Raw genomic sequence first — 26,073 nt, forward strand, 5'->3', positions numbered from 1 at the left:
AAGCCAGGAAACAGTAAGTATGTTACAACAAGCCTTCGCCACCATAGATGTCCAGGGCGGGCACAGAGATAGATAATTGATGAGAAATAACCCGCCGTAGTTTACTTAGTGCAGTATAGATTGCAGCCAAAACGGTCGATCATTGCGACAAAACGCTTGGCGTACGTAGCGCAGCCGGTCCCAACTCACACCATCTGACCTCCGCCATGCACAAGATGGTACTTCCCTTTTGTATTGAGCCCTGCTCTCCATTTGTTTTTCATTTTGTGGACGACGCAATCTCTCTATCACACCCCAAGCGTGCTGGGAAACCCACGGAGCACATTGACATGGTTGCACATTTTATTCCAATCCATATCACCCTGACCCTCGTAAAGGAGGCGAACGCTCAGGCCTCACGATCATGGCCCCCTCACCCCCGCTTCCGCTCACGACATGCCCGATTCCGCATATTCGTACACACGGACCATGTTTGGTCCCCAAGCCAAGCCATATCTGTAGATATAGCTTTGCCTCTTTTACTCTGGGCGGCCCCACAGTGCCTTCCCACAATCTCGAGCGGGCCGCGCACTGCTATAGCCGCCGCCATCCGGCTCGTCCTGTGGGCGATAGCCCCAGTTTGTTTCTTTGGCGTGCACATACCTGATCGGACCACTCACGCCAAGTGCGACGCGTATTCACCTGTCAACCATCACTTCAGCACACCTTTTAGCATTTGTACAGTTGTCTCGGCCACTCTTCTTGGGTCTCTTCCTTTTCCCCTGCGTGCCCCCCCCCCCCCCCCCCCCCCCCCCCCCCTTCTCACACCGGATCGCGTCGAGATGATGTTTGTCCAAAAGAGCAAGCCCGCTCCTGTTGAAAAGGTCTTAGGACCCACGACGCCGGTCGTCGAGGTCACGCCCCCCACGGTGCAGGGTCACGGGGACGACGACGACGACGAGGTCTTCCCCCCGACCACGCCTGCCTCTGTTAAGGCTGCAGCGTACATCGCGCCGCTTGTACTGTTCTTCATTTGTGAGTATCACCGGTATCATTGTCGCTTCCACTTTCACTCCCAACCATCATTTCACTGCCAATCACACTCTTCCCACTAACCTGAGCCGCCGCCTTCGCCCTCCTCCTCGCGACATCCCTTTCAGTGCCGACAACTAGCAACATTGCTCTTCTCCGGATTGCGTACCGCGGCCACTGGGCAGCAGACTTGGGCGTGTTCGGTACATGTACCCGTACCAAGTAAGTGACATCCCTCGACACATCAGCACATGCCTTTGGGTTTCCCTCCGCGTCGCAAAGGGACAACATGCGCTCGGTCCCACCCAGGCCCTCTTGTCCTATTGCATCTCGTCTGATCCTAGTCTCAGAACGGTATGCAGCTCGCCCGTGGTCGGTTACAGCGCCCCGCCACTGGTGCACGTCGGGGGGCTCGGCTTCCTCCCCTGCCTTTCCGGCGCACTACTCGTCAATCCGCTCGCAGCAAGTTTTTCGGGCATTGCCATGCTCACGTTGCTTGCTGCGTGGGCCCTTGATATCTCCGGCCTCCGCCCCGCGGTTCTTGCCACCCTCGTTCTTGCGACGTTCTCATCCGTGCTCGCGTTTGCCCTCAACCTCGCGTTCATCCTGGTGAATGTCATTATTGCGGAGCTAATCTCAGGTTACGCGCGCCAAGGTCAAGTCGGCAACTGACGGAGAGTACACCGGGCACATCGGTAATGCATTCTGGTTTAGTGTTGCGGCTATGGTCAGTTCTCACTCGGTGACGCTCATCTCAGGCAGCTCTTGTCCTCGCACTTCGGGCAAGTAGTCTGCTTCCCCGCGTCCCCCATGTCGTAAGTGACCCCGATGAAAGCGTCGTATTTGTGCACAACGACACGCATCTTCAGTCTATCCTCATGGCCGACTCGACCAAGCATGAGATCATCGGGGAGGGGAATGAGCGGAAGTAGCGGGACACGCGGAGCTTGCCACAAGCGTAGCATAGTGAGGTGGACAATATAATGCATCTGGTGTGAGCAGTACAACATATGGAACAATGTCTGGAAATGATGCGATGCAATGCAGTACCGATGCGCATGCAGTGATGTGATATGATGTGGGGAATCGACCGCTAACGGCGGCGTGGGACCCGATTGCCAGGCTTGGCTATAGATCGCTTAACGGCTTCAACGTCGGTGGTGGTGATGCGCTGAGGGCCAGAATGACGATTAGTTTTCTTCTTGAGGAGGAATGATGGAGCAGCTCCAGGAGCAGGTGGAGTGGCATGCGGAGGAGGTGGCCGCGCAGAGGCAGGAGGCGAGGTTGAGGTCCCCTCGCCCGTATCCTTCCGGGCGCGCTTGTTGTCTGCTTCCTCATCGACAGGCGGAGGGCGCTTCGCCTTCGCCATCTGAGGGCGAGCGAAGAAGTCGATCTTGGCCTTGGGCTTGTCGACCGTGTCAGGGTTGAAGTTCGGCACCTCTGGCTTGCGGATGTCGCGCATCGGTGCCGTCTTAGTCATTTTGTAGTCGTCGATGCGGAAGCGCTCTTGCTGGCTCGGCTTCGTAAGTTTAATGTGCTCCGGAAGAGATGCGCGAGCCGCAGGATCGGTGCGGCGCGAACCGGGGAAGGGATCCGCATCCGGCGCGACGGTGGGGCTGGGCTTGGGAACGCGAGGTGGTGGCAAGCGCGGTCCCTCTACGCGCAGCTCCGGGGCCACGTAGTTGGGGTGTTTGGGGTTTGACTCATGCAGCATTGTCGAACGCGCGTATGGGTTGTCGTACGCCGACGTGGAGGAGGCTGCAACCGGACGCGACGATGGCGGCACATACTTCCCGCTGGCATGAGTGAGGGCGACCCTCGTGCGCTGCAAGTCGGTGCGCGCCTTGCTGATCGCCGACGTCCCGCGGACCTGCTTCTGCGCCATGTAGTTGGTGGGCAGGGACTGCTTGCCTATCTTCGCGTTACGCAAAGTGTGCCCACCGCGTCTGCCTTTCGGAGGTGCGACGAAGTCGTCGATCAGGCGGATCTTCTTGTCCTGACGGACCTTTTCGGCTTCCGCATACTTCAGACTAATGCGCGCAGCTGCCTTCGTCTTACGCTCCTCCGCTTCCTGATACGCTTCCTGCCAGTCAGCCTTAATCTTTGCGACGTTTCGGCTGTATAGTGAACGATGTACCCACTGCAAACTTGCGCCTCCATCCGCTCGTGCGCGGCTCACCACCCTTGTCGCGGCACTTTGTGTAGAACAAAGGGAACTCCTTGATGAGGAAGGCCTCCCAAAGCCAATCTGTGTCCTTGTACAGGTGCTAGTTGTAAGTTCCTAGTCACTCAACAGCAGCTCACCGGACAGTTCTCCTCCACCTCTTGGAGTTGCGTCCGTGGTAGCTGGTCGATGAAGATAGCCATCTGCTTGTACGTCAAACCGCCGATGTCGTCTATGCGAGAAGCGTTTTGCAAGATGACTGTTGTGTCAAATACGCCCTTTGGCTTGTCAGTTTGACTCACCTCGCATGATCATAGCCTTGAAGCTGGGGGGGCCGGTGATGGGTGCCGGCTCTAAGAAGGAGCGCTGACGGGTGAGCTCCTCGTAACGCTGGTCCGGGTTAAGACGTCCAGAAGGGGTGGATAACTGGGACGTCGAAGCACCGGTAAGAGATACGGAGGCGGCGGTGCTTGACTTTAGAGGAGCAACAGGTTTCCGCGTGTCGGGCAGAATGTCGTCGACGTCGATGCAACCATTGTCCTCGTCGTCCGAACCGAAGAGGCCGTCGCCAGTGTCGGATTCTTCGTCGTATTCTAGTGGGTTCGGCATGGTATTGGGCAGCGAGGCTGGGGAAGGAGTAGGTTGAGAGGGAGAGTGAGAAAGGGGACGGCGCTATGAGATGGGGATGAGCGATGAGGAGCGAGATTGTCATTTATAGGTGCATCACCTCCACTTCTGGGTGGCCAATGCTGCAGTGACGCTCACAATCCTCCACGGCCTCCACCTTGCACCCTGCCAGTCGTAAGCGGAGTCTAATACTGCACGTGCAAGAGCAGTGGGAGCATCAGGGGAGGTCGCCGCCCATTGTTCTTGCTCCAACCCCTTCACCCACCATGCCCATGGCCACGGCCTTGATGGCAACCCCCTCCCAAAGCCGAAAGCAAGACACGGAAGAGGTACATGCATGCGGTCAAGACAGCGCGAATTAATCAGAAGAGGCCAATGTATTTGAATGTGATGGAACGCGGATTGACGGCGCGCATTTTACTGGACTGAGGGAGTAAGCGGGGACTAATCTGACTACGCACCTGTGCAGCACGCGGCCTCCTCGACAGGCGCGAAGGCGTCCTCGCCCTTGGCGAGTGGTCCCCACACGGATGGGAGCTAGAGTCAGAGAGGTCGAAGGCAGGTGCGTACGAGAGGGTCGCGCGTCTCGGAACAGTAGTTGATCAGGCTTGAGTCAGCGAAGCAAGGTTCTATGGCTCACTTGAGGCTGGCAAGTGAAACCATAGTGCGTGGGCGGGAGAGCTCGTCGCGGAGGCGGAGGTTGTTCTCGACGAGTCGCCGGAGCTTGAGCTCCTGCATGGTAACTTTTGAGACTGCGCGGTTGCCGGCCATTGTGCGTAAAGAATGAGTGGGTGGGAGGTAGGTGATGGCCAGAGATGCGAGTTGGGCGGAAGAGAGATGCTTGGTGAGTGGAGGGAGGGGGCGTTGCAGTGAGCGGATGGTGGATCGTGGTGGAGTGGCCGGAGTTGGGTGGGAGTGCAGCTGTGTTGCATGTGCTGGACGGCATGGACAGGCTGCATACTCTGGACAGCGTTGCAAGTCGGCCCGCGCCCGAACGCGGTTGGGTGGCGGCGAAAGAGGTCCGAGCGGCCACGCATCTTGTGTAACAAAAGCCTCCCAGCCCCTCGGCCCCTCGGCACCCCTCTGCGCCCTTGATCAACTGACAACTGAACATCAACTGAGGTTTCAACGCATTCAAGGGTCGCATGGGTGACGGTGGCGCCGAGAGTTCATGTGCTTGTCCCAAGGCATAATCGGATCATCGGCGGTGACTAACACTTATGTAGCAGGCTGTTCACTGCCGTGGCGGGGGTACGCTCCCCAACCCAACAATGCCCTTTTCGTGGATTGATCAAGGGGAGACCAAGAGCCAGTCCGTGTCTTGGGGGAAAGTGTAGTGCTGGGAACAACGGTGACGCTGAGGAGGTGCTACATGGTAGAGCGGCAACGGAGATCAGCGGATGAGCGGAGGAGGTACTCCGCATTGACCCCGTCAGTTCACCGGTTCACGGTGGACGCGCCGGCGGCGGGCGGCCAAACGAGACTAACGGTCGCCTTCGAAGCTTCAATACGACTCGTGCTTCTCGTGATCTCTCGCGCGCTCGCGCCCACTTCGCAAGCCTCCCATGCTAGCATGCTCCCAAGGCTTCCCCGGGTCGGCCGGCGCGTCCAGTTTTTACCATCTGGCCTAGATCCTGGCAGCTAGCAGGTAGCTGATAGCTGGGCTAGCGATCTTCCTCGATCCTTGACTCTCACATCGTTCATCGCCCACTCTCTCATCTCTCACCCATCCCTATACCTCATCATCCCTCCTGCTGTTTCTGGCGTTCCTTTCCACATCTCACTCTCACTCGGGCTCTCCGCTCACCATGCGATCAGCGACGGGGCGCTCCGCCCGTCGCCGCGCCAATGTCGATCCCTCCTCTGACATTGAGGACAGAGATGCCAACTCTTCCTTCCTCCAAGCTCGCCGCCGCCGCAGCTACCCAGAGAACCGCCAACCCGACGACGCTTTCTCCGCGGACAGTCGCGCCAACACGACCTTCCCTCGCGATCCGCACATGACCGCATCTGACGCCCGCCGTGGTCCGCGCGACAGTCGCGCCACAGCCAGACGTAACGATAACGACACCAATCTCATCTGGCCGCGCTCCCAGTCTCAACTTGGGCCCGCAAGCAAGCGTCACAGAGGGGTTCACCGTCAAAGCTACACATCGGTCGAGGACGGTGACCCGGTTCTCGACCGCGATCAACACCTTGAGCCCCTACCCAAAGGTGCCCATCCTTCCCCCAACGACCCGCAGGCCCTTCATGCCATTTTGCAGAGATACATCAAATCCTTACCAGAATCGCAGCGCAAGGCATTTTACGAGGAGATCGCCCCCAGTCCGAACGAGGTCGGACCTGCTTCCCAGGCGCAAGACGTGTCTCTGCGTCTCTCGGGGGTGACAAAGCCTGAGATTATCGGCCTTCTCCCACCTCCATCGGACCCACTTACGGACGCCAGCGAAAACTCGGACGCTGAGTAGGCTGTCATCTTGATGTCACTAACGAGTCAAGAGCCATCGACTTCGAGCAAATTGACGATGTCCTCAAACAGCTCACCAGCGTCGTGAACAGTTCCAGGATACGGCCTGAGGCTGAGATAAGAGTCGTTATGGATTGGTTTCAGCCGCTTCTCGATATACTGAATGGCGGATTGATCAGGTTGGTGAACCAGTGTCAGAGGCTTAAGCAGCTCGCATGTGCAGACTTGGCGCGACAGCGAAGTCCTGCGGTATGAGACGCTCGTCAAGATCGCAACCAGCGCCCAACTTAGAGCAGTGGAGCTGAAGGTAGACTTGCAGCGTAGCCATTAACTCGCTTACATCCAGGAGAAAGCGTTCACCGAACTTGACAAGATCGACGCGGCCGAGAAAGAGAAGTTGCGCCTCATTGAGGTCGCTCGTGAGGACTTCGAGAAAATCCGTGAGTTGCATGCTCAGCTCAGCTGACGATGAGTCTCTGAACAGCGGGACGAGATTGCCCTGAAGGCAATCACCTTCGAGGAGAAGACGAAAGCCCTGCGCAAAAAGGTGCGCCTGGGACAAGTGAAGACGAGCTGATCCGAGGCTGAGAAGCTCCTCACTCCGGGGGAAATCGCCGCGCAAGCGCTGGCGGAAGTGATGGACCGACGATCCTCAAATGTGAAGGGCCCTGGGACATAGTAGCTTCAATGGGGTAAGCAGGTAGTTGTTAAAGCGGCGGTGGATGGTTGTACATGTAAAACACGCGCGTCGCGCTAATAAAACCTGAAGGAGGCTAGCGGAATCCAGCGGCGACCCACGGCGCCGATGCGAACACCGCATCATAGCGGCTCGCGGTGAATGATGACAAACCCTGCGCGTCGGCAGTCATTCGGACGAGGCCGACGCATACGGCCGTAGTGGTGGTAGTGACGAGGGTGCGGATAGCGCGCAATTTCTCAGTTTGCGAGATGTGTGCTCTCCTCCGCCTCTTCTTATCGGATTTCTCGTGCGCCTTGCTTGTATCGGCGGCCGTCTTTTCCAGCACCTTCTCCCCCGCGTCCTTGACCGCCTCAGCGCGCCTCCACAACCCTCTGGCCCACTGCAAAACCTTGAGCCCGCCCACGATGCCATGCCACAGCGCCACGCCCGTGAGCACGACGTAGCCAGCAGTCATCCACTTGCGCGTGGCGCATGCGTAGCCAGCAAACTCGTAACCCATCTCACTCGGCGAGAGCTCGTTGATTGGCGGCCCCTCAGTCGACGGGAGAATGCGGTGGAGAATGAGATGTGGGATGAGGAGGGGGAGGAGAACGTAGCCGAGAACGGTATGCGCAGTGCAGTGGAAGCGCCGCGTGCGATAGACGAGGACAGCGCGCTTCGCCAGCGAGGCAGTGAGGTGCAAACCGAGTGGAGCGTAGACGGCTAAAGGCTCGAGGAAGAGGTAGTACTCGCGGCCGACGAGCTGCGGTGTAGTCAGTGAGCAGTCCCAGCGCGCGCCCAGCGAGGCTGGCGGGTGCGAGGCAGGCAGGAACGAGGCGCAGGGACTGAGCCATCGCGCTATCGCATGCCCCCATCGCCCTGTTTGTCTCTGCACTCACCATGACGCCGTCGGCTGCACTTGTCCCCCCGAAACCGGCCGCGATGGGCGCCGCGAGATGTATGCCCATGAACAGGCCAAAGGCCGCGGCGCTCGCATTCTGGGTGTGCGTGAGGACGCGGAGGAGGCTGCCGCCCGGCGGGGCTCGGGGCGCGTCTTGTGGCACCATTGCTCTACTCTGTCCGCCGTTTGCTGCGCGTCAGCTGCCGCCGTCGCCTCCGCAATCGTGACTCACCGATGTGTTGATGCGAGAACACCTCCACACTCGGGCCGGCCAACCATCCCGCTGCTGGAGGTCAGTGCGGGGCCCACGTGCGCCCTTACGTAAATCACGGCCCGCCCGAAATATTGCACGTCAAATCGCCACTCAACTGTTCCGAAAACACCAACAAACACCACACAATGGCACAACACCCGCTCGCGCACGAGGGCGGCGGCGACGACCTGGACGACGGGCTCGAGCTCGACGAGAGCTTGCTTGCGAGCGATGAGGAGGTCGAGGTTGACGAGGGGGACGGATGGATGACGGACGACGAGGAGGTTGCGCCCAAGAAACGGGCGCGCGAAGAACCCGAGAAGGAGGGGGAGGGGGAGGACGACGAGAAGGCGCGAAAGAAGCGGAGGCGGGACAAGGACAAGGCGAGGCGCGCTGCCAAGGTGAGATACATGGAAGAGCGAGGCTGATCCCAGCGCGCCGCCGCCAATGGTGACGAGGAGACCGCCGACCCGTCGACGCTCGAGCCGGAGGCGGTCGCGCAGCTCCTGCTGGCGAGTGTGCGCGCCGCCATGCCCGCGGCCACCGGGATGGAGATTGACGACGTGGCTGTTGCATGTGAGAGCAATGGAGCGGATTAGGATAGTTCGGCGGACAGACATTGACAGCAGCATCAAGCATTCTCGAGCCTGTGCCGCCGTCAGGCGAGGGCGAGTTTGCCGGCCTCGTGGGCCGCCTGAACGACGGTTAGTCGAGGCTCTGGTGGTTTGTGTCCACCCCGAAGCGAGCTGATGGCAGCATTGAAGGACGCGCCGAAGAAGCCCAAGCCGGGGTGTCCGCGTGTGCTCATTCTCAGCTTGAGCGGGATACGTTGTGCAGATGTCGTGCGGGCGGTGCGCAGCGTTCCGCGGCCGGGAGAGGTTGCGAAGGTGAGTACGACTCGGGCGACACGAAGGGAGCAACTGGCAGGGTAGCTCCCGTCATTGTGCCATGCATATTCGCTCACATCAGCTCTTCGCGAAGCACTTCAAGCTCGCGGACCAGATCAAGTATCTCGCTAAGACGCGCGTCTCCATTGCGGTCGGCACGCCGGCGCGCGTCGCCAAGCTTCTGGCGGACGGCGCGCTTAAAATGACCCCACAGTCGGTCGTGCTGCTCGACATCGGGCACCGGGACAGCAAGAAGCGTTCGCTACTCACGCTGCCCGAGGTCCGCGATGAACTGTGGACAGGCTTTTTCCGCGATGCGCGCGCGGCCCTCAAGCCCGCCAAGTTCGCTGTCTTCTGATCTCGCCATCCCTGGCATCAAGCAATCATAGCATAGAGTACATGCAGCTCGTAATACACTTTCCGGCTACCAGCCGCATCCACGTCGTTTTCGTTTACTATTGTCTAGAACATGTCGTCGTCTTCGTCTGCCTCGTCCAGCACAAATCTCCCAGCGAGAAGGCCACCCGCAATACTGCGTCGTGGCTTGAAGCTCTTACGTGGTGTGCGGCCCGGCGTCTTGCCGGGCGTCTTGAACACGTCCGCTCGCTCCTGTTGTCGTGGCACCAGGGCATTCACTCTCGACCCGGCCGGTGCGCCGAAGCGCCGAGCGGCCGAGGCGGTAGGCGTTTCCTCGACATGTCGCATGGCGTGCGTAGTGCCGGAGACAGAGCGCGTCGTGCTGCTGGACACGGATCTGCCCATGCCCGAGACTGATCTTGTGGATACTGATCGTGACGTCGATCCAGACGGGATGCGTGAACCAAGAGGGCGGGGTCGCTTGCTTGTGCTTCCTGTCGGGCAAGGGGTCGGCAGCTCGCGCTTTCTCAACGTCGGAGGCTGCGAGCGGTTCCCAACGGCAGGCGTTGCGCGCCCCTTCGCGGGCGCAGTGGGGCCGAGGCCGAGCTTGGCTCGCTGATGTTAGCAAGCCTCTGGCTTGTACAACTGCTCACCTTTTTCGCTTCCTTTGCGGCCTCTTTGGCAGCTATCGCGTCCTCGATAACATCAATGACGCGTTGCCCGCGCGCCAAGAACGGCCGCCCGTGCTCCTCCTCCCAGGCAGGAAGGCTGGCAAGAAGGTCTGCTTCGATCTGGGGTCAGCCATGCGCTCTATCATGCCCACGCACCTTAGGCTTGCGCTTCTCGACGCGCTTCCGCATACGCTCCTCTTGCAACATGGCCGTCCCACGTTTCTTGAAGCGGTTCGGGTCAGCGGCGCTGCGCTCAAGCTCCTCCTCGTCGGCTTTGAGGGTGAGCCACTCTTTGACTCTAGCGAGGTGAATACTAGACGCCTCGAGCTCGGAGCGGAGGCGCGTCGCTTCTTCTTCGTGTGCACTGAGCAGTTCCTCCGTGTACTCGTCGTCGATGTAGGCTCCGAACTCGGCCTTTTCGTCGTCCGAGAGCAACAGCGCATCCTGAAGTTGCGCGATCTCCTTCCGCACGTTGATAACGAAGTCCGACAGACTTGCCTTGCGCTTCTCGAGCATGCGCTGCAACTCCTCCTCGTACGCCTGGATTGAACCGAGGCCAGAGCCAACGTTCCGCTCCGTAAAGGAGTCGATGTACTCTTGCTCAACGTTGAGACGATCCCATAGCGGCTCTATGCGCTCGTACAGCGACTGGATCTGCTCGTCCCGCGTTTCCTTCTCCTCCATCCACTGCAGTAAGCTCAACTCCATCTATGACTCACGAGTTGCAACAGTGCATCGGCCCAGTTGATGAGGCCGACTTCAGGCTCGACTTCTTCCATGCCTTCGATGTCGCGCTCTTCGTCACCGAAGCTGCCTGCCTTGACAGGGTTGAGCGAGATGACATGCTCCAGTAACACCTCGTACCGGAGGTGCGCACCTGGCCGCTCCTCCTCACTTCGGGGTGGGCGAAGTTCTGGTTGTAGTTGCTCAAACGGTGGCAAGTCCAGTTCCGCGCGGTACCATATGAGGTCGTTGAAGCACATCTCTAGGGTTCTGAGGCGGGCATCTCGCTCCTCGGTCGCTTTCTCCAGGGCTGACAGAAGGGCAGCCTGCACGTCTTCGCCGACGTCGAGCCAGGCCTCGAGCTTTGGAGGTTCGGGCTCGGGTACTGGTGCGTGAAAGGCGGACGCCCGTCGGCCGGAGGTGCGCTTGTTGATCGTAGGCGCCAGGTTGACAGGTGGGGGGAGCGTCGCTGCCACAGATGGCCGTGGCTTACGGGCTGGCACAGCCAACCCCGGGATGGGTGTGAGAGGCGCTGGTAGCTCGAATGGTGGGCCAAGAAGTACGGAAAGCTTCTCGAGCTCGGCTCGGAGTGCTACTGTCAGCCTAGAGCAGAGAGGGGCGGAAGCGGGTGCGATTGGGGTGTGATGGCGAGTCATGACTGCGATGTGAGCTACTCACCTTCGATCTGGGCTAGTCGTTCGTTGTAGACCTGGGTAAGCTACTGTGCTCCCACTGTTCCGGCTCACAACTTCAAGCTCGGCTGTCTGTTCCACAAGCCGTTCATGTTGCGCCGGCAATGCCTGTGGTCCTTCAGGCTCCGAATCTCGGCGGTTGGCATTGATCACGCTCCTACCCTTCTCGCCTACGGCGCGTGCTAGTCCAGCAAGCGCACGCTTCCCGTCCGCAATTCGTGCCTCCCAAACCGCGACCTCGTCCTCACGTCCTCGCACGACGGAGACGATGGCAGCGCGCACAGCTGCGTCGATGCGGGCCGTGTCATCTGCCAAGGCGGTGGGCGGGAGCGCGAGCTGCGCATGCAATTGTCGCAGGAGGGGGATCTGTTCGGCGATGTATGCGGAGGCGTCCATGTCCATTGCGAGGCTAAATGGTGAAAGCGGATGGAAAGGGTTGGAGTGGGTGGGAATGGAACAGCCGAGCTTTGTTGTTGTTGATTCAAAGTCATTCGCGTTGACGGGAGCATTTCTCCACCCCGGTAACCCCACGTGGGAAAACGTCAGGTCATTGGGTTTGGAATGTGGATGACGCCGTCAGCACGGTGGAGGTACTTGCGGCTGACAGTGCCGTTATGCTGCATCCAGCCCGGTGAGGTTACCATGGAGACTCATTATAATGCATTTGTCCTAAATTACTTCTACGCGAAGAGCTGCCAGTGCCACTTTACCGCACTGCCCCAGAAGCCTGCAGGGCAGGTTGGAACAACACCGTCTCCGCCGAGAGCCTTGACGCCCGCGCCGTCGATGCCGTTGCTCGCAGCAAACGCGCTCCACCCGCCCGCTGGGCGGCCCGTCTTGATGAATGAGAGCCAATTGTCGGCGATCATGTTGGCCTGACGTCAGCGAGAGCGAGCGTGAGGTAGCGAAAGATCACTTACAAAGCCGCCGCCCTGCCCGAAAGTCGGCATGATGTCGTCCATATGACATACCTTGCCCGCGCAGTAGGGGTACTGGTCGTTCAGAGGGTAGTGAATCCCTTCGCGGAACTCGCCGACGTACACCTGCCCGCCGGCTCCAGCCCACTTGCGAGCGACCTCGCGGGCAGCACAGCGCCAGGCGCCGTCTGTGAGAATCTTGGTGAAGGCCGGGCGCTTGTCGGTGTTGTCGGCCGTGATGTTGTACGTGGGGGTGGTAAGGATGACTTGCAAGCCCGCCGGGCCCACCAGCCGCGCCAGGATGTTCCTGAACGCGAGGAAATTCATCTCCGAGTTGGTGAAAACGTGTGCGCCATCGTCGGCCACCGTTGTGAGCAGCATCGGAACAGAGGCGGGGGAGAAGGTTAGTCCGCCAGGATTGTTGAAGAGCTCGCCTGTAGGTTCTTTCGGGATTGTTGGCGTGCCATAGGTCGGGCGGAAAGCTGACATCAGCTAACATTAACGACATGACTCACGCTGAGATGGGGGTGAAGACGGCATTTGATTGGCAGCAGCATTGTAGACTGCACCGGCCGCGCCCAGGACATTAGCCAGGGGCGCAGCTTGGAGAGCCGCGAAGGTGTTGGCGCTGCCGAGGGCGGGGTGATTATATATCGCACTGCGGAAGTTATTGGTCTCGGACATGGGCGCCATTCCGTAGTTCTATTGTCAGCACCCACATGCCAAGGCCAAGGTGACTCACGAAAGGATCAGACTGTAGGATCATCCGCTGGAACAGTCCCTGTGCTGCAGGGGCGACCCACAGAGCTAAATTCAGTTGAGGTCTAGTCATGACTCACCTCGGATGAGACTAGCGCCCGTGCTCTGTCCGCCGATGGTGACCTGGTCCATGTCGCCTTGCCAGGCCAAGTTCTTTCGCACTTCTTTGAGGCCCAGTATTATATCGCGAACTTGGAGATTAGGGTCGGACGCGGTGGGCGCCACAGAAGGCGGAATTAGCCCAAGGACGTTAAGGCTGCTGTCAGACTCTTTCGACAGGCAAATCTACCGGTATTGGAGGACGACAACAATGACACGCCCCCTCTTTGCCAGGTTGGCACCATCGAGACCTGCAGCTGACGCCGAGCCAATGGAATATGAGCCTCCATGAAGCCAGCAAAAGAGAGGCAGTCGCCGCCCACCGACAGGTGCGTAAATCGTTGCTGTGAGGCAGTCCTCGGACGAGGTTGCACCCTGAGTGGGATTCCCCATAATTTGGGGGCACGAGGGCGGGTTCTCGGTGGCAGAAATGCCACTACCATCAGCATAAATTGGCACATGGCCTACCTTTGAGAGGTGACGGCAACAGCGTCCTCCCACCGGGCCGCCGCGCCATAGCGCACGGTGGTCTTGCAGATACCGCCGTCCAGTTTGCCGGAAACAGCTTGGCCGTTCCACACGATAGAACAAGCTGGAGATGCACCTGGAGCGGCACAAGCTGGCTCGGACAAGTGCAGCACGGCCGCCACTAGGGTAAGAAAACGGCACCACGTGGACATATTGTTGTCGAGCCTAAAGATCGAAGCGGGGAGAGAGAAGCGCGGGGAGGCGGTAGAAGGGGAGACTGGGGCAGAGCGACGAGCCGGGCAATGTGTTGGCGCGGCGCTAGCACTGTAAGCTTGCGCGAGAATGAAGAGACCGAGGAGACAAACGAGCGTGGGGACCCGCCCTTTTGTAGTGCTCAGCCGCATCTTGGGCGGAGCAGGCGGGGGGACAGGCGACAGATGGAGGTGAACGAATGTAGAAAGATGAGGAGAGGAATGAGCAAAAGAACAAGTCGGCATGATCCTGCATTGCTTTGTGCTTGTGTGCATGAAGCCCCACAACCCTACGTCAACCCCAGCGAGCTCGCCATCAAACAACGCAAGGAGCACGGCGAAGGGGTGCCGGAGGCAACAGGGTATTAGTGGCGCCGCCGTCGTCGCAGAATCCAATCAAATGCCCAAAAGTCAATCAAAATCGATCCCCGTGCCGGACGTGCCCGCGTGCTCACCCGTCCGAAGCCACCGCCACTCACACACCGTGACGCTGAGCGCGTCGCAACCTTCGACGCGTGGGCAGCGGAGCTAATCAGGGAGGCTTGGTGCACATTCCTGGGAGAGTTAGTTGAGTGCGGGGCCCGTTCAGTCGTCCTTCTAAAGTGACGGTTAGGGTCTGTGCGTTATGGCCAAGGTTGGAACAGAAGGTGAAGGTGGCGGGTCGCATGAGTCGGTGTAGCGACGTCGCGACCTTACATGTCCCTCAACGTCTACTTTACGTAGGCGGCACCACGGGTACCAAGGTGTGGTGCCGCCATTCGCCTATCATCTGGGCCCCGCCGTGTTGCTGTGGAAGGTACCCCATTTCACTTCACGTTGACCTAAGTGTGGTCAATAGACGTTGACTGATGTCAATGCATGTTGACGTCGAGCGATTGAGGCTACACAAGTGTGACTCGACGGTAAGCTGACGTACGCAATAGAAGCACCACCACTGATGGCGTCCCAGTCAGGCCTACACCACTCTGCTGTCAGCCCTGTTGCCCCATCCCCATCACAGCACATCACGAAGGCCGCCGTAAAATTTCACTGCGAGATATCATCTTCGATAATCTGTGGGCGCATTGGGCCAAGGTCACTTTCCGGACAGCCTGTGGAGAGGGGCAGGATCAACTTGGCGCCCCTTCCTCGACGAGGAGGGATTTTTCGGATAATGTTCGGTCTCCGAGCCCATGTGGGGTGAGACCAGCCTGTGCACAACCTTAGGGGTCCAGCTTGGGCGACAGCTTGGGCGACAACTTGGGCGACAGCTTGCGTAACCCCGATTTGTCTTTGGACACAGACCCCTTGAACTCTCTCAGAACAAGGCAGGGGTGACGACACTTTCTAATCTTAGTCGAGTGCGCAATCTCCGGTCAGGAGGTTTCGAGGCCCAAGTGAACGGTAGCAGATGAGGGGCGCCTTAACGCAGACGCTACGGCCTGAGCCGACATCTTAGGGTGAATGATGTAAGATTTTGGAGACACAATTGAGGAACAAAGGATCTTCGAGCCCTTTTGAGTCGAGAAGGAGGCTCACCGGTCTTCACTGAGTGACTTACGGAGCATATCTATCTTGGTTGGAACATGGGCGAAGTACCGGAGGGAAAACATCGCTTGTGTGTGTCGGATAGCGTATGGTTGACATCTGCGACCATATTCACGCCGTGGACGTGGGGCAGGTATCCCACGGCGGTCAATAACGTGACGGCGCTTGCATACCGGTGGCTCCCTGTGCATTTTGTACGGTTCGCACGACGGACTTCCGAGTGTCAGAAGTATAGTGGGAGTACGGCTGTATGCCAGTACGTGTTGTTAAACTGCAAGCCAAGGATGAGGGTCTGGGGTCGAGTCTGTGAAGCGCGATGTATGAAAGTGTAGAGAACGAGTCAATTACGAGTTGGAATTCGAGACTAGCCTCTACCAATTCAGCAGTCACTGGCTTTTGGCCACTGCGATGGAAGGGGCGATCACTCGGATTGTCATGGAGTAAAATCTCATAGAGTAAAATCAAATGGTTACAAGGTACAACAGTCAAAGCAAGTCATGATCCGTCCCAATTTTGGATGTCAATCTACGCCCTCCCAGTAAGGAGGTACAGAAGGAACAGGACAAGCACAGCGATGAGCGCATCGAGCCAGAGCGGGGCGCGTCGCTGCGGCTGAGCCGGCGGGGCCGTGAAGCGAGCCGGGATGCCGTGGCCACTAGCTCCCTGTGCTGGTGGGATTGGACGCGCGGCGGGCGCAGGAGGAGGAGGGCGTCCAGTCACCGCTGGACCGGGAGGCGGTGGCCGAGCCCCAGCGGCGGCTGGGGGAGGAGGGGTGTCACCCCGGCGACGGAGGCCTTGAGGTATCGTGCGGGTCGGCTCGAGGGGTACGGGGCCAAGTCGCATGGAAGAGGAGGTCGTGATCGCTGGAGGAGCCGGGGAGGGAGTGTGGGGATTGGTGGAGGGAACGTGAAGGAGATGGTCTGGGGTGAGAGGACGGGGCGAATCGCCGGTTGCAGGCGCCACTGCTGCTGCTCCCGAGACTGATGACGCGGCGGTCACATTCACATGGGCGAGAGGCGGCTGTGTCACCGTAGATCCGACTGAGGATTGGCCCAGGACGGCCTGTGACGGGTCAGTGTCCTGTCGCGCCGGGGTATGGGTGTGGTGCTCCGGAACATCTGGAATGACCGCGTCGGGCGGGATGATGGGTGAAGTATCGGCGTTGGCAGGCCCGTTGGCGGTGAGACGGACGTCCGGCATGGGTGAGGATGTGCGGGGTAACGAGTCATTCTCTTCGCCGCCCGTCCCAAGTTCCGAGTCAGGCTTCCCCAACACCCGTCCTGATGAGCTGGGACCGGAGCCGATGCCCTCTGGCGGATCAGGAAGGAGACTAGCATTGCTCTCTCCACATGTCGGGCATGTCCAGTCCCGCGATCTGGTGTCAGCTGGGCTCGGCACGGCCGCCCTTTGTCACCCACAGCTTAGCTAGCCGTCGCCGCTCTTCCTTCGGCACATCCAGCGCACCAATTGCACTTAGCGCCTCGCCTTCCTGCGTCCAGAACGCGCGCAAGCCTGTAATCGCTGTCCGTACACCCCAAGCGGGCTGCCACGACCCAGCGTGGAAGCTAGTTAGGCCGTCGATGCAGATCTAGGTTAGCTCCACCCATAAGGCGACATACCTTCTTGCCGAGCTCGAACCTCCCGTTGGGAGTGAGCAAGACGATATCCGGTGCACTCATAGGATAGCTGGCAGGGAGGAGAATTCGCAGGTGATACAGACCACCTTCATACTCGGTGCCCCGAACGCCGCGGAGAGTGCAGTGCCATTCGAAGATGTCCGACTGGCGGTTAGCAAGGCGGGAAGGGGAGTGGGTGAGAATGGGTGGCGGGACGAAGGAAAAAGAGGAGAAAGAACGCACCTCTAACGGCGTCGCAATGAAGCCGTCCGTGTCCGGGTCCGAGGTCTCGGCTGCCTCCTGCATGATGCGTTTGACAGCGCTCGAGCGAAGGTTGACTCGCGGGGGCATGGTGGACAGAGATCGATGGTGAAGAGGCGGAATCGTGGCATGCCGTCATTTAGTGCTTGGGAAGTGGAGGTCTTGAGAGCGGGGCAGATCAGGGGGCATAGAGCGGGGATCTTTCGGGGGTATTAGGATTAAGAGCTCACCATCACTACATCAGCCTTCGCCATCTGTGCATACGGCGTCACACTCTTCGCCATCACCTACCGCTTCGGCGTCGTTCGTCTTTTCGCCCTGGCTCTGCTCTGACGGGCCTTTTTTCGCGCACCGCCAGCGCCTCGGATCATCTCATCCGCGTTTTACTCCCGATCCTCCGTGTCAACAACACTCCACCTCCATCATCCTCCACTTCTTCTCTCATCCTTTCAGTCGCGCTCGCGAGATCCAAACCCGAGAAGACCGCCCGCATGGCGGACCAGAACCCGCCTGCCGCAGGCCCGAGCTTCACCGATGCGCAGGTCGACGAGTACCGCGAGCAAGATCGGTGGCTTCCGGTGAGTGTTTTGGGGTGGTGTGGGTGAAAAGATCGGTGATGGGCCCAACTGCACACCGCCAGCTGCCCACGAGCGTAAAAGGAGCGGGTTGGAGGATGGAAAAGTGTGTTGGAGGAGAGCAGGAGCTGGATGCGCGCCGGATGGACGCTGGAAGGAGCGTGCGGCATCTCTCCTGCGCCACTGATAAGATCGCGCAGCGCGGTTGGGTGGAACCTCTGACACATGTTCGCGATTCTACCACACTCCTTCGCGACTTCATCCATGCTCAGCTTGGCAAGCGCTGTAGACCATCCGCAGAGCTGCAAAGCCAGGTTGCGAAGCATCTTTAGCGTGATACTAGATGACGCATGGTGACAACCCACCCCGAAAACACACCACGAGGTTCTTGAGCTGACATCAGATTGCCAATGTCTCGCGCATCATGAAGAACTCGCTGCCGACGACGGCCAAGGTCTCCAAAGAGGCAAAGGAGTGTGTTCAGGAGTGTGTGAGCGAGTTTATCAGCTTTATCGTGCGTATATTGTCTCGCTCACTTCCCCCGTCTCACTCTGTGCCACTGACCCCAGACCTCCGAGGCAGCTGAAAAGTGCTTGCATGAGAAGCGCAAGACAATCAACGGCGAGGACATTCTCACGTCGATGCGCGCCCTCGGTTTTGATAACTACGAGGGTGTACTCAAGGTCTACTTGGCCAAGTACCGTGAGCATCAGATTACCCAAGCGCGCCTGCGGCAGAACCAGCCACAACTCGTGCTGGAGGAGGAAGACGGACTCAAGCGTGGGGCGGAGGACGAGGACAGTGATGCGCGTCGCAAGAAGCCCCGGGGCAAGAAGCGCGACGACTAGTGTACTATAGAGGCTTGTACATGTGATGCACGTCTACAGATCTAGATAGGCGACAAGTCCTAAAACAGCGAGCGGCACATTGGGCAGCTCGACGTGTGGCTGGAGTTGAACCACTTGAACAGGCAGGAACCGTGGAACCGGTTCTTGCATGTCTTACAGGGCTTGGTGGGCAGCGTGCGGTCCGTGAGGGAGATGATCGAGTAGCAGATTGCGCACTCGACCACACCCTCGAAATGCAGCGCGACGTTCTTCTTGAACACTGTGAGCGCCTCTAGGATCAACCCATTGCGGGACGTGATGGTCTGCTGCACGCCCATGAGCCAACCGCGCCACTTGTTCTCGGGCACTCCGACACGACGGAGGTCACGCACGTCCACGGCCTTGAGCGGGAACTCAGCGGGAAGGCGAATACCAATCTCCATCGGCTGCTCGTCCACCGTGTAGCTGGCAATGGCTTCGGCGGCGCCAGCTCCTGCGGTTCCACCGCCTCCCTGCGCGATGCGGACGCTGAGACCCTCGTCTGTGAGCTCGGCCAGGGCATGTGGGGCGCGTAGAGCGGAGAACTCATGCCCAATAATAACAGGAGAGAAATTGCGCGCCGTGAACGCCAGCATTGAAAGGGAGAGCTGTCGGTCCTTCAGGCCCTCGTAATACGCGCGCATGGCGCTAGGGATCGTCACAAGAGCGCGGTAATACACATGCGCAGCAAGCGGGTTGAGGTCCGGGAGGTCCTCAGGCTCAAGAAGGTCGCAATAATATTCGTCGACGGCGTAGGCGGCCGCAGCGAAGTTCCATGCGCCGACCTCGGAGACACCAAGCATTGCAAAGAGTAGGGGGATAAGCGCCTCGTCGAGCAGCTTGGTCGAGGTGATCTGGTCGAGATACGCCCAGCGAAGGGTACGAGAAGCGTCATCGAAGTGATTGAGTATGCTCATCCAGGCGAGGAGCTGCGCGGTTACGACGGGCACTGACGGTGTCTCATGCCAGTCGACACCACGACCCGCCTCGATGATAGCCACCAAGTCAGCCGGCAGCTTAATGTCTCGTGGTGGGGCAGGTTCCTCCACGACATCCGCCTCCACCTCGAGAACGAGCTCGGCGGTACGCTTCCGGACGACCTGAGCGAGAAGCCGGTAGGCCGTGCTCTGGATCGCAGGAGACGACGACTGCGAAAGCAGCTCGCACAGCTCAGGTAACCCAGCCGCGGCCATGACCTTGGGGCTTGCATCGCCGAGAAGGTCGAGCAATTGGGCGTGGATAAGCTGAAGCGGCTCGCTTGCCGCATCGCGGCACTGCAAAAACAACTTCACGACGCCCGCGAGGTGTCCATCCTTGCCGGTCCAGAGGTCGCGGAGTGCCTTGTTTGTAGCGGCGAGGTCGCGCACCTCCGACAGTAAGGAGAGCACAGCGTGCAGCAACGGGTACGATTCCTGGTCGTCGAGCGCGCATGAGGCGAGCCCACTGTCGATCAGATCAAAAATGCCGTCCCAATGTGCGCCCGAGAGGTCTTGCACGATCGGCGCGAGGGCCGCATACAGCTCGGCGACACGAGTGTCTACCTCATCCGAGAGGTCGTCAGCCGCTTCATCCTCCGAAGTGAGCCAGCCGCCCACGTGGCGCAAAACGAAAACCGCACGCTGCTGCGGCAGGAACACGGAGAGCGAGTCGCGGGGCGGGGCAGCGGCGACGAGCAGTCGCAAGGCAGGAACGCCCTTCTCGTTGACGTTCTTGATTGATATTCCCGTCAGGGTGTTGGCGAGTCTATTTTGTGCCACGTCAAACGCCTTTGATTCAAGCATCAGTGGCTTGACTGCGAGGATGATCGCCTGAGCCAGTTCAGGTTCTGGGGTGAGATGAGACACACAAAGATTAAGCGACTTACGCTTCTCGCTCATCTGCATGGCGTATGTCAACCACACCTCGCCCTCGCTTTCACCAGCCTCGCAGCCGCGCAGGTGTCTTGAGAGAACCGCAAAGAACGCTCGTGGCGCGACGTCACTGACGTTGTCGGCTACCGCGGCACGGAGGTCGCCCAGCAGCCGCTGAAGATAATCAGCCTTCTCTGCTGGCCTGCCGGCCTTCAGCTGCTCGACGGTAGCCTTGTGCCATGCAAGTGGCGCCTCGTCGACCAGGCTCAAGGAGAACGAGAGGGCACCCTGTGCGTCACGCACAACGCGCTCAAGGGAAGCCGGACTGGCCTCGGGCGTGTACATCCCTCGGGAGGCGCCGGGGATCGCAGCCGCATCGGACGCCAGCACCATGGCGCTGAGCGCAACATTGAGGAGATGAGGGAGGGCCGTAACAAGGGACCGGTCAACTCGGAGAAGGGCAAGACCTGCCTCGACGAAGCGAGCCGCCCGAGAACGGCCGTCAGTGTCGAAATCGGACGCGCGGGCTAGAGGCTCCACGACACCGCCCGTCGGTACCTGCGGGTCGATAACGGGAAGGGCAGGGTGCGGTGGCTGAGAAGTGTGCGCGTTCAGCTGAGACAGCATCTCTTCCGCAGGTGGGAGAAGGGTACTGGCCACAGTGATGGGCGTTGGCCTAGTACCGAGGTCGGTTATGAGAGCGACGTCGACGAGGACGTCAGGGTTCGCACGACAGGATACGCGCCCAAGTAGCCCAGCAAGCGATCTCGAAATGGCCGACGAAAGAATGGTCTTGCTCTCCTCTGGGAGGCGGGCCGCGGCGGTCCAGATTGTGAACGGCGAATCCGGGATGGAGATGTCCAAACCGAGACGAGGAAGGAGTACAACCAGATGGTGTGCGGCCACGACGGCGCCAATGTAGCCCTCCGCTGTGACGAGTCTTTCCAGATGCTTCTCTGCAAACGCGGCGAGAATAGCGAACGGCGCGGAAGGGACGGCGGCATCTGCACCCTCTGTGAGAAGGTCGTCGACGGCGTCCTGTGCGGCGGCTGCAACAGAGACGAGCACCTCGTCCCGTGCCTGATCCGAAAGCCAGTCGGTGCTAACTACGGCCTTCGAGGCGATAGACACGGCCTCGGCGTCATCGGAAATGAGAGCCGCGCGCACTGCTTCACGAGCAACGGTGTCGAGGCGCTTTGCGCCAACCAGGTCCGGACCATCCCGTAGGATTCCCTGAGCCAACGCAAAGCGTTGCTCCTGCTCTACGTCGGAGGCAACGAAGTCCCACAACGCGGAGAGGAGGGCCTCCTTCTCGCCCGCGGACGCAACAGCCACAACAGCGTTGAAAAGCTGGGCGACGAGGGGTGGCGAAAGGGCAGATACAAGCTCGCGAATATGCGCCTGCAGCCCCTGGGAGATGACGTGCACGCGCTCTGGCGGAAAGAGCTCCGCGCGGGTCTTCAGAATGTTGACCAGGGCCTTGGCTACACCAGGCGCGGCTTCAGTGAACTCGAATAGCAGCTCGGTGCACCCGTCGGCGAGCTTTACAATGATATCGTCGACAGGCCGGTGGACGCTCGGCCCCGCATCGCGCAGAGACATAAGCGCAGGGAGAGCTCGCGCGAGGAAGGCATGCCTCTCGTGGAAACTGCCGTGGAGTGCTGTGCGCTCTACCTCGTCCAAGAGCGCAGGCAGAGTGTTCGGCGCAATCTCGGCGACCTTGCCAACCGCTCTGGAAGCGATCTTGGCCTCGGTTTCAATCGGCGGTGCACCGCGGCGTACACCCTTGCCGCCCATCTCCACGACGCCCTCGCCCCACACGCGCGAACCGAGCTGATCCTTAACGAGCCAGGCCTGCGTTTCGTCCGTCGTTTTCTCAAGGAGGTACACTGTGATGTCGGCGGCAGACTGGAGGAACGCCTGGAAGGCAGACGACTGCCCGCCAAGACTGTGGGTTGAGAGAAGCCGTGCGTCGGCCGGCGACCACAGGTGGGTGAAGAGATTCTGGAGGGCTGGGCTTGGGGGCGAGGAGAGGGGGAGAAGGGCTGATGGAACGGTCGACACAATGACGACGAGGAGAGGGTATGTGAGGTGAGGAATGGTCGGACAGATGGTCGAGACGAAATCGAGGAAGCTGTCGAATGCTCGAGTCGAGATCGCTTCATCGCCTACAGAACTCCGTCCTGCTGGTGTCTCGGCGCGAGATGTCGGCTGGGTGCTACCCTCCTCATCGTCTTCGTCATCATCGCTATCGTCATCATCCTCAAAGTCCGCCTTTGGCGCCACCAGCCAGGAAGAACGATGTTTGGTGAGGAACTTGAGCAGGGCCGAGCCCGCTGCTTCCCACACCACGGCCTCCTTCTCCAACCAGCAGTTGGAGAGCACGGATAGCGAGATAGTCTCGAGGAGCTCTGCACGTGCCACTTCAGCTGGGTACACGTCAATGAGTGTGGAGAGAAGGTTGTACGCTGCCCTCCGTATAGGTGGCTGGCTCCCGATCGGTGTGACGTCGGGCACGGCAACGGCAGTGCCCAGAGCGCTCCACAACACAGGGTTGTTGAGCAGTGCAGCGAACTTCTCTGGTGGTCGTTCAAAGTTGGCGCTTGGCAGCTTCGACACCATCCACGCCAGGCCCACCAACCCACCAACGCGGTACCGCGCCCAGCGCTCTTCCGCAACCTCGGCGTCTTCCTCGACGGGTGGAGTGGGCGTTGGAACAGGAGAAGCTCTGCTCTTGGGCTGCGCGCCCTTCTTCCCCTTGGTGGGCGGTCTCTCCTTCTCGAAGGCCACTTGCACGGGTGCGGGGTGGATGTCGCGATGCAGTGTTTGAGGGTCAAGCGTCGCGAGGGAGAAGTACTCAGCGAGCGCCGAGAGGTGGGGCACAAGATCGAGTTGTGAAGTTGGCACGCCTTCGTGTACGACTGGCGGATCAAAGCGCGCGACCGAGTCCCAAACGGCCAACGCCTTGCCACCGGCACGGCGACCCTCCTCGAGCGCCGCCACCAGCCAAGAGCCGATGATATCCCGGTCCTGCGTGCCCGGGAGGTATCCGCCAGCAAGGGTGTCGAGGATAATACCTCGGAGGTGGGGAAGGGCAAGTAGGTCACTGTGCAGGGCGAGGGCCTGGGTGCGATGAGAGGGGGACTGCAGCAGGCTCGCGAGGTTATGCAGCCACACAGGCAGCGCTGCCTCCACTGCCGCAGCAGTGATATCGCGCTGCGTCGTCGCTTCCTCACCACCTCCTTCCTCAAGCAATGGGGTGACCCACTGCTCGCGAAGTTCGTCGAGTCCCTTCCGCCGCGTTACATCGTCCTTCTTCCCAAGCCGCCGGAGTACGACGACGAGCTCCGCAGGCAGGGAGCGTGCGAGGCCCTGCCCGTCAAGCGGATCGGGGATTGGGGGTGCAGGCGGCTTCGGTGGGGGGATGTACTGCTTGATCTTTGCTAGCGCTTTGCGCTCCTTCTTGGATAGCTTCTTGCCGTCTGTTCCGCGCTTCTGGCCGCGTTGAGGCTTTGCGGTGGAAACCTCGTCTTCGTCCTTGCCGGCCTTGCGAGCATGCTTCTTGCGCGTCGCAGCGGATGCTGAGGAGGACTTTTTGCCCATGGTCACTTGTCCCCGGCCCATGGTGCGAGGTTCGTGTGTGCAGTGCAGAAGTTGCTGACGAGAGAAGTGGTGAGGTTGGTCTCTGGCAATTCAAGCCCATGACGTTCACTCCTCGGGTCGACTCGAGAGCGGGAGCAAATGTGGTCTGATTGTGAAAGCGTCATTCTGAGATGAAGTGGAGGTGGAGGTGAGATGTGTTGGTCCACTCACCTTCACGCGACGCGGGGAGCGCGGGGACGCGTCCAGCCCCTTCCTCAACATCTTCACCACAACATTGCCCTCACGACCTCACCAGTTTGATCCAGTTGAGATGGGAGACCTTACGCAGTACTACTGGACGCCGTCGAGTGGCGTATCCATCGACGACTTCCTTAAGAAGGTGAGGAAGTGTCTCCAGATGTCCGCTGACCCCAGTACACGCCTTCCATCCTGGACCAGGGCGACGCGCCAGTAAGTGTCTATTGCCATCAGAACGTGTATGCGGGCGTGATACTGTCCCTTATGCGCCGCATCGGAGTCTGCTCACACTCAGTGGATTTGGATTGGCACCAGTGACGCCAGAGTCGACCCGGAAGCTGAGACCGGCGCTCAGACGGAGGCGGTCGCGAAAGGAGCCGTTGTTCTGGACGAGACTTACAAACGGCTGATAGAGATTGGGAAAGACCCCAACATCCCGGTCCGTGGTAAAAAAGGCGGTCTAAACAAGAAGCAGGCGCGTGAGGAGGTGAGTGGCCTCCGTTTCTGGCTGACCACAGGCCCAGCAGAAGGCAGCGGACGCGCTGAAAGATATCTCACTCGAGACGGGCTACACGCATGGGAAATGGTGCGTCTGGCCCAGAGGTAGCTGACCACAGGATGTCGTTTTCCCGGCCCGAGAACGTCGACGCCATATGGGCGAGAGTGGCAAAGTCCGTTGCGTATGGCCCACTGCACGATTTGGGCGTGACCACCGCAAAGGTCGCCACGCGTGACCCCGAAGCCGGTACCATGGGCACGCATGTGGTGATCATTTATGTTGACAACGTCTACGACAAGGACATGATGACGAAGGTGCTCGTGTCGCTGCTCGAGGACCATGGCATCGAGGCCAGTGCCTGCAAAAGCGACCTCTACACAGCGCTTAGGATTGACTCGAAGCACTCGTCAGGTGTGCGCTCGAGTATTTGGCGGCCCACCGAGCTTGTGATGAACGTCAAGGTGAGCTGAAGTGGCGAGCGTGATCAACTAACGGCAGGTGCTCAAGGACAAGTACAGGCCTTGGAACGAGAAGAAGTGGGGCCGCAAAGATGAGGCTGCTAAGGCCAAGCGCAAGCGCCCGGGAGCAGCAAGTCCCAAAGAGCAGGGAGGCAAGTCGGGAAGCAAGGAGCCAAGCCCGGAGTTGAAGAAGGAGGTGTCGTTCTCCGATAAGGTCGAAGTGCAGCACCAACACTCGCCCGCGAAGCAGAATGGACGGCCCGCGAAGCGTCCCAAGTCTGCAGCGTGAGTCGGCCCAGGCTCTGCATGACGAGACTGACGCCAGGGCAATGTTCAAGGAGAACGACATTTTTGCGGCGGACAGCGAGGAGGAGTAGTGTTGTACTGTATCATTGGCATGTCAGTTTATTATGGCGTCTACTTTCCACAAGCTCTCGTCATCTTATGGCCTAAGGCCGAAACGGTCTTATGGATGGAGGAGGGAGTTGAGGCCGATCGAGTACTCGGCAGAAGGATCACGTGGTTATGACAAGACGCGATGGGCCGACTATGATTCTCTGCGGGCCGGACGCCTGTGATGGTTGTTGTGATGTGCCTGGGTCGAGACATGACCTGTGTCACTCGTAACCAGATCGCTAGCGATGCTGTGAATACA

The 26,073-nt window shown here is 59.7% G+C and overlaps 12 protein-coding genes across 12 annotated transcripts; 5 read left to right on the plus strand and 7 right to left on the minus strand.

The window, feature by feature from the left end:
- Positions 1-1,218: 1,218 nt before the first annotated feature.
- On the plus strand, positions 1,219-1,683 carry COLE_06790 (uncharacterized protein; the record flags this gene model as incomplete). Its single annotated transcript, XM_018419424.2, has 1 exon — positions 1,219-1,683. The coding sequence occupies one exon, from the start codon at positions 1,219-1,221 to the stop codon at positions 1,681-1,683; it is 465 nt and encodes a 154-aa protein (XP_018277695.1).
- Positions 1,684-2,104: 421 nt separating this feature from the next.
- COLE_06791 (uncharacterized protein) lies at positions 2,105-3,784 on the minus strand (the record flags this gene model as incomplete). The annotated part of the gene is made up of 4 exons (XM_018423587.2): positions 2,105-3,094; positions 3,153-3,278; positions 3,316-3,434; positions 3,478-3,784. 4 exons carry the CDS (start codon positions 3,782-3,784, stop codon positions 2,105-2,107), a joined length of 1,542 nt encoding a protein of 513 aa, XP_018277696.1.
- Positions 3,785-4,345: 561 nt separating this feature from the next.
- On the minus strand, positions 4,346-4,540 carry COLE_06792 (uncharacterized protein; the record flags this gene model as incomplete). The annotated part of the gene is made up of 2 exons (XM_065626502.1): positions 4,346-4,376; positions 4,443-4,540. The coding sequence occupies 2 exons, from the start codon at positions 4,538-4,540 to the stop codon at positions 4,346-4,348; spliced, it is 129 nt and encodes a 42-aa protein (XP_065482196.1).
- A 1,070-nt stretch (positions 4,541-5,610) lies between these two features.
- COLE_06793 (uncharacterized protein) lies at positions 5,611-6,948 on the plus strand (the record flags this gene model as incomplete). The annotated part of the gene is made up of 6 exons (XM_018425463.1): positions 5,611-6,266; positions 6,302-6,353; positions 6,493-6,576; positions 6,616-6,709; positions 6,743-6,816; positions 6,853-6,948. The coding sequence occupies 6 exons, from the start codon at positions 5,611-5,613 to the stop codon at positions 6,946-6,948; spliced, it is 1,056 nt and encodes a 351-aa protein (XP_018277698.1).
- Positions 6,949-7,042: 94 nt separating this feature from the next.
- Positions 7,043-8,015, minus strand: COLE_06794 (uncharacterized protein; the record flags this gene model as incomplete). The annotated part of the gene is made up of 2 exons (XM_018423588.2): positions 7,043-7,711; positions 7,848-8,015. 2 exons carry the CDS (start codon positions 8,013-8,015, stop codon positions 7,043-7,045), a joined length of 837 nt encoding a protein of 278 aa, XP_018277699.1.
- Positions 8,016-8,248: 233 nt separating this feature from the next.
- On the plus strand, positions 8,249-9,347 carry COLE_06795 (uncharacterized protein; the record flags this gene model as incomplete). The annotated part of the gene is made up of 5 exons (XM_018423589.2): positions 8,249-8,503; positions 8,537-8,678; positions 8,732-8,806; positions 8,859-8,989; positions 9,072-9,347. The coding sequence occupies 5 exons, from the start codon at positions 8,249-8,251 to the stop codon at positions 9,345-9,347; spliced, it is 879 nt and encodes a 292-aa protein (XP_018277700.1).
- A 104-nt stretch (positions 9,348-9,451) lies between these two features.
- Positions 9,452-11,834, minus strand: COLE_06796 (uncharacterized protein; the record flags this gene model as incomplete). The annotated part of the gene is made up of 6 exons (XM_018426783.2): positions 9,452-9,961; positions 10,000-10,137; positions 10,174-10,704; positions 10,737-11,332; positions 11,419-11,449; positions 11,487-11,834. 6 exons carry the CDS (start codon positions 11,832-11,834, stop codon positions 9,452-9,454), a joined length of 2,154 nt encoding a protein of 717 aa, XP_018277701.1.
- Positions 11,835-12,112: 278 nt separating this feature from the next.
- Positions 12,113-13,887, minus strand: COLE_06797 (uncharacterized protein; the record flags this gene model as incomplete). The annotated part of the gene is made up of 7 exons (XM_018421433.2): positions 12,113-12,307; positions 12,353-12,831; positions 12,865-13,051; positions 13,092-13,156; positions 13,189-13,364; positions 13,398-13,643; positions 13,676-13,887. The coding sequence occupies 7 exons, from the start codon at positions 13,885-13,887 to the stop codon at positions 12,113-12,115; spliced, it is 1,560 nt and encodes a 519-aa protein (XP_018277702.1).
- A 2,091-nt stretch (positions 13,888-15,978) lies between these two features.
- Positions 15,979-17,420, minus strand: COLE_06798 (uncharacterized protein; the record flags this gene model as incomplete). The annotated part of the gene is made up of 4 exons (XM_018419426.2): positions 15,979-16,828; positions 16,872-17,041; positions 17,073-17,234; positions 17,313-17,420. 4 exons carry the CDS (start codon positions 17,418-17,420, stop codon positions 15,979-15,981), a joined length of 1,290 nt encoding a protein of 429 aa, XP_018277703.1.
- A 401-nt stretch (positions 17,421-17,821) lies between these two features.
- Positions 17,822-18,753, plus strand: COLE_06799 (uncharacterized protein; the record flags this gene model as incomplete). The annotated part of the gene is made up of 3 exons (XM_018423590.2): positions 17,822-17,908; positions 18,309-18,419; positions 18,475-18,753. The coding sequence occupies 3 exons, from the start codon at positions 17,822-17,824 to the stop codon at positions 18,751-18,753; spliced, it is 477 nt and encodes a 158-aa protein (XP_018277704.1).
- Positions 18,754-18,812: 59 nt separating this feature from the next.
- COLE_06800 (uncharacterized protein) lies at positions 18,813-24,245 on the minus strand (the record flags this gene model as incomplete). Its single annotated transcript, XM_018421434.2, has 2 exons — positions 18,813-20,596; positions 20,636-24,245. 2 exons carry the CDS (start codon positions 24,243-24,245, stop codon positions 18,813-18,815), a joined length of 5,394 nt encoding a protein of 1,797 aa, XP_018277705.1.
- A 289-nt stretch (positions 24,246-24,534) lies between these two features.
- On the plus strand, positions 24,535-25,795 carry COLE_06801 (uncharacterized protein; the record flags this gene model as incomplete). The annotated part of the gene is made up of 7 exons (XM_018426784.2): positions 24,535-24,603; positions 24,639-24,674; positions 24,757-24,948; positions 24,980-25,047; positions 25,079-25,421; positions 25,459-25,703; positions 25,744-25,795. The coding sequence occupies 7 exons, from the start codon at positions 24,535-24,537 to the stop codon at positions 25,793-25,795; spliced, it is 1,005 nt and encodes a 334-aa protein (XP_018277706.1).
- Positions 25,796-26,073: the final 278 nt, after the last annotated feature.

This window comes from Cutaneotrichosporon oleaginosum (assembly GCF_008065305.1).
Source record: "Cutaneotrichosporon oleaginosum strain ATCC 20508 chromosome Unknown ATCC20508_contig06, whole genome shotgun sequence".
Taxonomy (NCBI): domain Eukaryota; kingdom Fungi; phylum Basidiomycota; class Tremellomycetes; order Trichosporonales; family Trichosporonaceae; genus Cutaneotrichosporon; species Cutaneotrichosporon oleaginosum.